This window comes from Sinocyclocheilus anshuiensis, unplaced genomic scaffold (assembly GCF_001515605.1).
Source record: "Sinocyclocheilus anshuiensis isolate Anshui unplaced genomic scaffold, SAMN03320099.WGS_v1.1 scaffold1146, whole genome shotgun sequence".
NCBI classification, from domain to species: Eukaryota; Metazoa; Chordata; class Actinopteri; order Cypriniformes; family Cyprinidae; genus Sinocyclocheilus; species Sinocyclocheilus anshuiensis.
In genome coordinates this window covers 304,355-314,786 of record NW_015539920.1, presented here as the reverse complement: position 1 = coordinate 314,786, position 10,432 = coordinate 304,355, and the positions used below count along the sequence as shown (strand labels likewise).

Sequence of the window (10,432 nt, the reverse complement as noted above, 5' to 3'; positions counted from 1 at the left end):
CAAACCTGCTGACTATTGCAATGTCCAACATCACTCCTTCTCCCCCTACTCTTATCTCCAAGAGTCACTCTCTTGCTCTCCCTCTCTCTCTTTCTCTCTCTCTTTCTCTCGCTCTCAGAGTTGAAGCCGAGAGTGTTATTAGTCTTTAAAGAGCCTCTCTGGCTTCCACTGCCTCAACGTCTGTTATGATCAGAGCTCCAGGATTAGTGCTGTCACCACTCTGCATCTCTCTGCCGTCCTGCCCTCGCTCTCCCTCTCTCCTGGCGCATCCCGTGTGACCCACGGTGCATGTTACGCTATTATTCCTCCCCACCTTCTTTCCCTCTCTGGAAACTCCTCTACATAGATGAACGCACGCTGTGGAGCTTTTTGGCGTGCAAAACGGGAAAAGGAGAACGATCGTGTGGGAGATTTCTCACTGTGGACTGGGACAGATCCACTACTGCAGGGCAAACAGCGGACTGCTTCGGACAGCGGTGACAGCAGCGAGAGGGAGCGTGTGTGTGCATGCATCCGTGCGCATGTTTCGAGGGAAGACTGAGCTGTGCTGCGCTTCTCAAACGCTCATTCTCTCACTCTCGGATGATGAAGGCTCTCAATCGCATATGATGGAGCTTGACTGAGAAGGGGGTCTCACTCTCACCCGTGCGCTCTTAGGCGGGCAGAGCTCAGGAGCTCTCTGCAGCGGGGTGGAGGCACACGCACGCTTCACGCTTGCTTCTGGACTGTGACCGATGACTGGACCAAAGAGCCAGGTTCCGTGTGCCCCTCGTGCTCCAGTGAGCATAAATACGGCCAGGTGAAGGACCATCACCTTCGACCCCCGAGACCTCTGGAGATGTTCCTCCTCTCTCCTGTGAGACTCACTTTGTTTCTGCTGGTCTTCCTGGACGTTCCCCATCCATCCCTTCAGGGCAGGAATAAGGGCAGATGGAACAAGGGGGGTAAGTTTCGGACAGGTTCTTTCACCTCAGGAAGTCAGTGCTTGTTGTACTCTGATATCTATAATGTTTGTCCCGCTGGTTGGGGAAATTATCTGAGAGTGTCAGGCAGTGATTGGAGCATTATTGGTCAACTCGGGAGATTCTTACGAACAATCCTTGTGTAGAACTTTATTTTATTGTTCAAATTTATTATTAAATATCATGATTATATTGTTGGGCTTGTTGTAGTTGTCTTCCTTACAGGATGTAGTTGAGGTGCTCTGAAACTTGATGGTTGACATTGCTATCATGCATCACAATAAAGTTTAGTTTTTTTCCCTCTTGTGCCGTCAGCGCTATGTTCCGTTGTGTGTGCAGACGCTACTCAGCTAAAAGCTTTCCTACCACACTGATAGTATTTCACTTCCTCTGCGCTCTTCTGTAGGAGGTTATTGGGCTCGAAAAAGCTGTCGAAGAAGACTCTGAGGGAAGGAAAACCCCTTGAGAATTTGGAGTGCTTGTGACTATATGTGGGGGAACTCTGATTCCACGTGCATGGATATGTGTGCGAATGTGCTAAAACATAAACCATGAACCTTGTGATTGTGCTATAAAGTCATGTCTTACCAGGCTGTAGATAAGTGTTAATAATTCAAAGCAGACCCCCATTCTATGGGAAAACTGCTCTCCCGCTTCTCAGGCAGCATCTAATCCCCTTTGTGGGATTAAAGAGAGAGCTGTAATCTTAGCGGCCGCTCCTGGCGAAGACTCTCTGATGCTCATCCGAAGCCCATGGGTGTCGCAAGCGCTACAGACTCTCGTCTTCAAAGAGTCGCCGGTCCTGCGAGTCTCCCCCATAACTGCTCTGCAGTGGCTGTTCCTCTCATCTCCCTCTTCTGATTTAGCAGGTGTCAGATGGACTTCAAAGCTGACTCACGTCTTGTTGAGTGCTATCTGGTTGAAAGGTCGGACATCTGACTCAGGGGTTAGTCAGACAGATCTCTATTTACACTATGTCGTAGTTGGACAATGTTTAAAGAGAAGGTTCATCCAAAAATCGCAAAGTCTGTCATCATTTACTCCTCTTCATGTCCTTCCAAACCCATTTCACATTCTTTCTTCTGTGGAACACGACTGGAGGTATTTATCGGAAATGTCCAGCCTGCTTTTTCGCAAATGACAGCCATTGTCACAATTGAATTTAATAATATGTTAATTAGCAGCTTGGATTTCATGATGGAAAACTCTCTTGCATTTTTTGCAGAAGAAAAGCCCTACATGTTTGGAGGGTGAACATTCTAAAATAATGTTTTTTTTTAATCCAAAACTGAATACATTTATCAGAAGCAGTGCCATTTAATTTCATTTTAATTAGTGATAATACATTAAGAGGCTGATCTCAGTCTGTGTTTTGTAAATATCAGGGATGTTGTCCTTGAATAGTTTCCGTTGAGTGGAAAGCATGTTGCCATCTGTAATCTGAACACTCTCCCCTATTTTTGGCCCATTTCTGTTTGAAATGGGAAAACAAGACACAGTGTTAGCCTATACTTTCTAAATAGTATAATCTGTATTTCAGTGGGACGTAAATAAATGTGACATCCCTACAATCTTTGGCCTCTGTTGAGATTGGCATTGGCTTCCCATGGCGCAATTAGGGCATGGTCAGAACAGCTGTGTGAATTGGGCTCCAGCTTTCCTCTTTGTGAAGATGACACCGCACGCCCAATTACCTCTTCATGACACACTTGAAAAGGTGTAATTTTACCTGTGGATATGATAAGATCAGCCTAGCATGGGCGAGTATTTGTTGCTGTACTGTTATTATGAACGTTTAGAACAATCCCTAGTTCTACTTTGCTCTGTGTGTGAGGGTATTTGCCCGGGAACAGTGGTTGCTGTCTTTTTTTTTAATGATGCTTGGATTAGATTTTAAATGTTTGATTAAAGTGATCATAATTGTTGCCCAGTGCTTTGGTAGGTTTATTTATATTTTTAATTTCACTTGTGCTTTGCATTTCTGATTTAAGTGTCACATAATTCCAAAACGCACCACTAGCAATGCAAATTCAGTTTAATTTCTCCTTACATTTTCAAAAATGCAATGGCATTTTTATATTAGTATATGTAATTATGCATCACATTTTGCATGTGAGTACAGCGCATGAAGCATTTTAATTTTTTGTTAGTGCTTTTGAAAGGGCTGAATGGAGAGAACCTTGTAGCCCTGGCCCCAGTTAGCACTCTTGCACTTAAAGTCTGTGCTTTTCTGTTCGGCTTCCGCGGTCTCCTAGGTTATCTAAAATGAAATTCAAGCATGTTGTCTCCCCATGTATTTAAATGTGAATGTCACCATGGACTTCCTGATAGTGGGGAATTCTCAGGGGCCAAGTCAGACCTCATACGCTATCTCTCGTTCTCTCCCTGACATAAACACAGTCTTGCGAAGCTATGCCCTCACAAAATTTAAATGTGCCAGTCAATCTCTCTGTCCTAATAGAGGTTTATTCTCCTGGGCTACCTGAGGGACATGGCATTTAGAGGGCAAACCGAACCCACTCAATGTCACCCTCCATCTGTTTCACACCATATCCCAGCATTCCCTTCAAACTCAGCTTGGAAATATCCACCGCTGCCTTCTCCACCAGATATTTTTTTCCCTTTCCTATTGTTCAGGTCACCGAATCCCTGAAATGCAGTCCCTCCATATGGCAAACGCTAGACCGCATGAGGACCTGTAGGCTGCCCACTGTGAGAAGACATTGAGACACACTCTCAGAAATGTACCTGAATTCTAATGCACTTGGCTGTCTGGCTTCGTCATGAAACTAGTCCATGAAAATGAACATAAACCCAAAGCTCAGAAGTGTAATTCTTCCTTCAGGCCCCCATCTGCTTGTGACCAAGGAGCACCTTCATGCAAGTCACTGCTACTGCCTGAAGACTAGTAAGTAAAAGAAATGTCTTGCTTATGGATCCCAATTCACAATCCTTTCCGACTTGGGAGTCTTGAGGTCCTGGGTGGCCAGATTTTCAGAGCGGCTAGAATCAGAGAAGCAATTAACAATTCTCACAACTTGCTGCTTGTGTGGAAATGGATTTCAGGCTCTCTCATGGGCCTGTGCTTCACTGATGTCTCAGCGCTCACCATTATATGCCTGCGAGACAAGTGATACTAACTGTGCATGGGAGAATAATAATTTCTCTGTTCCTCTGAACAGTCTGCCGCACAGAGCGCTTGCAGAGTGCCATGCAACAATGGCACATTCAATTATTCTCTCCTCTCACTGTCAATGTCGCAACATCTCGACAGAGTGCCCCCAACCAGACCGCTGCTTTCATAACTGGTAATAATGTCTCACCGGGGAGCTGAAGTGTGGTGGTCTATATGCTCTTACGTTGCACAATGCAGACATGCCTCAAAAGAAGGTAAATTTATCACTAAAATGAACAGTGTTCTTTTTTTGAAGCTCAGGGTGACAGATTTGAGTGCAATTTTCAGCTTATCACAGTTTTGCCAAGTATTCAATCTTTTTATATTTGGGGCTTTTGCTGCTTTTTTATTGGATACAGTGGAAAATGCAGAAAGGACATTATTGTGATGAGAGTGGGGATGGAATCAGAATGTGTTAGCCAGATTCAAACCTACATTACTAGTGTAAACACCTAGGCTCCAACATATCTAGAGCATGTACACTGCACCACAGTCAGGCAGAGTTATTTTGAAGCTACAGTAGTTTGGCAAGCAGCAAAATACTACTGTTTTTAAGGTAAACTAGAGTAAATCTACTCTTTTGAAGCTAGTTGCTAACAAAAAGTAGCTAACTGAACTGACACCATGTAAGGAGACATTGCCTTTTAACTGTTCCATTTTAAGTTGTTAAACTACAGTCTACTTTTTTGAAGCTAGTTGCTAACACATAGCTAACTACATTGATACTAAGGATGCAATGTAGTTTTAATTTGAGAAGTGTTTATTTGAGATTGATAATTTTATTTTACAACTTATTAAGAGGGTTTTTGTTTGCTTATTGACTCTATTCTTATTCTTGACTCTTATTCTTTGGCTGTAAATCTATTTAAGCAACACAGTGACAATAAAAAAGCTATGTAGCATTTTGTCATGCTACACAGCTAATTGTTGAAAATATAGCTTGCTACTCAAGAAGCTACAACGGCTATTGTCATGCTTCTGATGAATGTTGCACTGCATTTAGTTGATTATTCTCCAACATTGACCACGTATTGATGCCAAGTATTCAATTTAACATGAAGGAGATTTTCATAGTGTGTGTTCGTGAGAGATCTGATCTGCTGACTGAAGTTTAACTGGCACATACAGTATAGCTATTATTCATGCTGGACGTATTTCATCATTGAAAACACCATGTTATATTCTATTTCGGGTCTTGATGGACAGTAGGGAAGAAATATTTGTCCAGATTGGACTCTTATGATCAGAGCACATCTGCCCCGCGCTGCCCCTTCCTCTGAACGCTGCCATTTCCGTCACACTCTCTCTAATGAAGCTGCTGTCTAATTGCAGTGGGGAGCGTTCCCAAAAGTAACAGTGTTTTATGGGGGATTTTATGCTTCAGAGATGACAGCAAAGGCTGATGGATGGGAGGACGTAGATTTTACGGCCTAAGACCCTCTCACCCATGTCTTCTATTCATTTCCATTCTCCTTCTCTTTCTCTCCTCTTGCTTTTTTTTTTTGGAGTCAAAGACACACTAGTCCAAAAGGGTTTATACCAATCAAAAGTTTGTACACGCATACTAATTTTTTTTATTAGTGGTGCTTGCTAAGTCAAGTCAAAATAACTATTACAATTTGGTGTGCAACTCATTATGCACAGTTGTGCTGTGGACATGAATGATATTTTAAATTGTGTTGCTTGCTGAGGAGAATTCAGTCAAGTGTGTCAAACAGTTTGACTAGTAGTGAATGTTTATATATATTTAATAAAAAAAAAAGTATATGTAAGTACATATGTTTAGTTATAAACAGTATCACAATAAACTCACTGGACTTGTGACAATAAACTCACTGGACTCCCTAATGTACTCACAGATGGTCAAGCTGGCCATCTAATGAAGTGTGATTTCTCGCGGTATTGCAGAACTGAGATGCTGTTTTTGGTCACAAGTGCTTTAGATTATGTAGTGCATGTCAGCTGGCTTTAGATTTATTTAAAACCTTCCTGTGACCTCTTTAAATATCTTTGCTTTATTTTTGCTGCGAGTTATTTTTGAGCGCCTCTTGTTATTATAGTCAAGAGCAGTTGAAGTTTGGTAGACTTGTCATTATTTTGATGCGTCTAAGACTTGGCTTCAGAACTTCATTGCTGCTCCATAATCCTGTTTAAAACCCCCCTACAGGATAAACAGTGTCCGACGACCCTCCTCCTCATTCCTCAAATGATGTCGCAACCCAAATCATGTCATTAGACTTAAACGTCACCAGCTCTGCTTGGACCGAGACCAGCGAGAAGATCCCTCAAGGAATTATCTCACTTTTTCATCCAATGGGATTCTTCCGCTGGAGGCTCACTGTCTCTAGGCCAAAAACATCCTTCAGTTTACATTAGAGCAAACATGTCACTTGCTCGGTTCCTCATGCTCCGTCTTTGCATCGTGTGCCTGCCTCCCACTCTCTGAGCGCTCTGCATTATTAAACTTTTAAGAGATAAGAAGCTGTTTTTCTATTTCAGGGTCACCATTAGCTTGAATAATGCAAAGACTTGAGAAGGAGTGGCTGAAGGTCTACAGAGGGTCGGTACACAGTCTTAGATTAAATTATACATTGTTATCGCAGCTGGCGAGGCCTGTTTTTCCTCCAAATGCTTCGTGTCTCTGTCTCATCCAATAACATTTGGGAAGCAATTGTGAAACGCTGAACAGTCCTGGCCCAGAATAAAGGGAGAAATTGGACTGGGAGAGATCAGTGCGCATCAAGCCGGGAATGTAGTGCGGACAGGACAGCTAAAGGACGATTCCCTGTGGTTTGCGGGAGTCACTTTACTGAGCTTTCAGAAGTGGAAGTGACATGGAATTTGTACATTCTTCAGGAAAGAAGTGTTTAAGTGGCTGAATGTATGACTGTGTCCCTGAGATACAGTCTTCCCTGTTGAAAAAAAATGGCATATGCTGATTAGGTATGTTTTGAAGCATGGTACCTGATTTTGAGCTAGTTGCCCAGGACCAGCTTTCAACCAGCTTAAACCAGCTCATGACCAACTAATGACCAGCTTAAACCAGCTCAAACTAGCTACCATGCTTCAAAACATACCTAACCAGCATATGCATTTTTTTTTAACCGGGTTGTAAGATGGGAATCTAGTATCGCTGCTCTATATCCTTGTGAACTGTCAGGGAAAAATACCACCGCCCCTCCAAAAAAAAAAAAGACGAGCTTGAATTTAAAAATATAGTCAAAAAAGTACCTTTTGGGTTGCTTGTGTGACAACGTCCAAAACTAACTTGTTGTCATTTTTACTATAGCATTCAAACTGTGTGTATATACAAAAACACAGACAAAAAAATATACTTTTAAAAATTATTTAGCTGTTTTTTCCATTAAATATTTGTCACACTGAAACTATTACAAAAACATTAAGATGCATAGTTATTCAACATTTTCATTGCATATCTGTGGTTAAACAACAACAACAAACGTTACCCTATTTTTCTTTATTTACTTATGACTACATTTTTCATTGAGGTTAAAGTGAGATGCATGTGAGTCACATTAGGTGTTTTTCTTTATTAGGAAGTTTCTATATCTTTGATTTCAGCTGAGCACATCGTTTGCATCAGCGAGACTATCATTGCAACTATTTCATATTTAATTCAATATTTTATTTAATTTTATTTTGACATTACAACCGGCAAATTTTAATTGTCTGTTGTCATGTGTTGACTCTCATTTGGCACTTGGCGGGTGTTAATTTCAGACCCTATTATGTTAAGACCCATTTTTGCACAAAATACAGAGATAAACCCAGTTTTATCTCAATGTCATGACCCAGGGATCGTCCTATGTGCTGTATGATATTTATGCATTATTAACCAAACGTATTCACTCTTCATTAACCCTTAAGACCTTAATTTACGCACTAATAGACTATAATGATAAAGTAACTTCAGGCTATCAGTGGTCACATTGATAGATGAAGATTACTTATTATCATTAATATTTAATAGGTTATATTATCTTACACTGCTTTTAAGGAGATTTATAATTTCTTCATACAGGAGTTTGGCAAGTTAAGATTGATTTCATGCAAAGCTGCAGCCTTGAATTAACTTAACTGAAATAAAAAAAAGTACATATATGAAGTCTCATTCCATTTGGGCATTTCACATTGGCATGTTTCATAATTCATTGTTCTCGAATAAAAGATGGAGTTGAAGGGCATGGAACCTTTTTCCCGCTAAAAGCAAGACAGTGAAAACTCGCTTCTGGTTCAAAATTATTTTGGGCATTGTGTAATCAAAATGTATTTTGTTGAAAGCTTTTGAGCGCTCTGGGGAGTTGCTGCACCAGGCTAATGAATTCCATGTAACAGAAAAAAAATGCCCTAAGAAATTGTATAACCAGGATGTTGAATATTAAATAGCAACCACATGATACTTATATTCCAGGAAACTGTGCTGTTAAAGTCAGTGCTCATCTCGACAAACTTAAAAATATTCTCAGAAGTTTACGAATATGCTTGAAATACTCTGAGCTCGAAATACCTGCTGAACAACAGCCGTCAGGCGTTAGGGAAGTAAATGGCCTTGATGTGGCACAGCAAGGGCTGAATCCTTTAGAAAAATCTCTTTTCTTGTGTTTGACAACTTTTTGTGTTCATCTGTCGTCCTTGTTTTTCATTATCTGCCTATAAAAATAGTCCAAAGCAGTGGTCTAAATATAGCTATTAGATCTCATTGTTGCTCATTCTATGATTTGACTGTTCAATACTGCCTGCAGATCAGTTCCTGTTACCAATTTCCTGTTCGTTCTGCGCCCACTTAAAAAAAAAAAAAAACTTAAGACACCAATTCTGTGGAATAAATGCCTGGGCGTAATGGTGCTAACTGTGAGTAGTGCTAATCCTTTGCTGGCCCGCTTCAGGAGGTGTCTCTGCGTACACCAAGCTCATATTCACCAGCCCATTAGCCTCCTGCGCACGTCTGCCATATTAGATTAGAGTGTTTATTGTCCAATTTATCATGGGCGCTTTGTCTGTCCTGAAAAATATCTCCCAATTGCTGAATATGTAAGGCTCGGCGCTTCGATATTGAACACGAAGAATCTTAAGAGACGTCAACACGTACCTTTAACTATGTCACCGGACGCTGGTTGTGGCGAGTACAAACCAGCTAAATGAAAAAAAAAAAAACGAAACAAGGAGACAATGAAGACGCTGAACTTGAAATGTCCATTTCATCACGTCGATTTGAATAAATGCTAATTCCAAGGGCTTGTTTTGAGTCTGAGACCTAATCTGTTTGGCAGGGAGTACAGTCTGTGTACACAACGTTATTATGTCAAACACAGTTTAGCTTAGTCACAAAGACGCCTCAACTCGCGGCTCTGCTCGTCTAGAGGGAGATGCTCCGGTTCTAATGTGATGGCCTTGTCAGTTTTGAGCGATGATGAGGAAGGTGTGCGTGGAGACTGGATTTGGTGTTTAATGACTGGTAAAATTGTAAGGCTGCATTCAAGGTGACCCACCCCCGCTGAGGTGACTAGAGGCTGGGTGACGGTAATCCTTCCTGCCTCTTCACAGCCCTGGTGGATGTGACCAGCGCCACACATTCTCACCAAAGCCGAAGGCATGTAATTATACTTTTATTGGCTTTACAAAACCCTCTGTATCCATCCATCCACTCTACAGACTTGGTTTAGTCTAATGCTTATAGATCATGATTATATTTTACTTGCTGAATTCAACCAAGTCTTTGTGTGAAGAAACACTCTATACTGTAGAACAGTATATGCAACCCAGGCTTATTGGAAAAATGTGTCTCTAACTACATTTTAGTGAAACTCCAAAAATGTATCTACTTTTGTAAGTCACTTCGGATAAAAGGGTTTGCTGAATGCATAAGTGTAAAATTGTAAATGTGTAAATATAGTAAATTCCAGTTTCCAGATGAAATGAGCACTATTGGCAGTAAAACGCAAACAAATCTTTGGTAGATTATTGATAAGTAAAGACTTATTTTTGTGCCGTTTCTTACACAATACTATTTAATTACCTCAAAACAGTTTTATCATAGTGCATGATTTGCAAACAAATATATTATGATGTTTTCATTATATAACCAGCTCCATATGAATGGCTTTTCTGACGTGGTAAACTTGCTTGGAAGCTCACCTGGTACAGCAAGTCCGGTGAAACACGAGTCATGATAAAACCACTCAAAGACTTGGGAAAAAAAACAAGCTAAAATAGCATGATTGCTCAAGCTAACCTGTTTTTATCTCATATTTGCTTATATTAACACTAACAGTTA

At 40.9% G+C, this 10,432-nt stretch overlaps 1 protein-coding gene across 1 annotated transcript in view; it reads left to right on the top strand.

The window, feature by feature from the left end:
- The first annotated feature begins 343 nt into the window (after positions 1 to 343).
- The window catches only part of LOC107686519 (roundabout homolog 2-like), a 308,586-nt gene continuing 298,497 nt past the window's right edge, over positions 344 to 10,432 (top strand). The window contains exon 1 of the mRNA XM_016483555.1: positions 344 to 944. Within this exon, the coding sequence (XP_016339041.1) occupies positions 839 to 944 (106 nt within the window). The 5' untranslated portion in view covers positions 344 to 838. The remainder of the gene's footprint in view (positions 945 to 10,432) is intronic.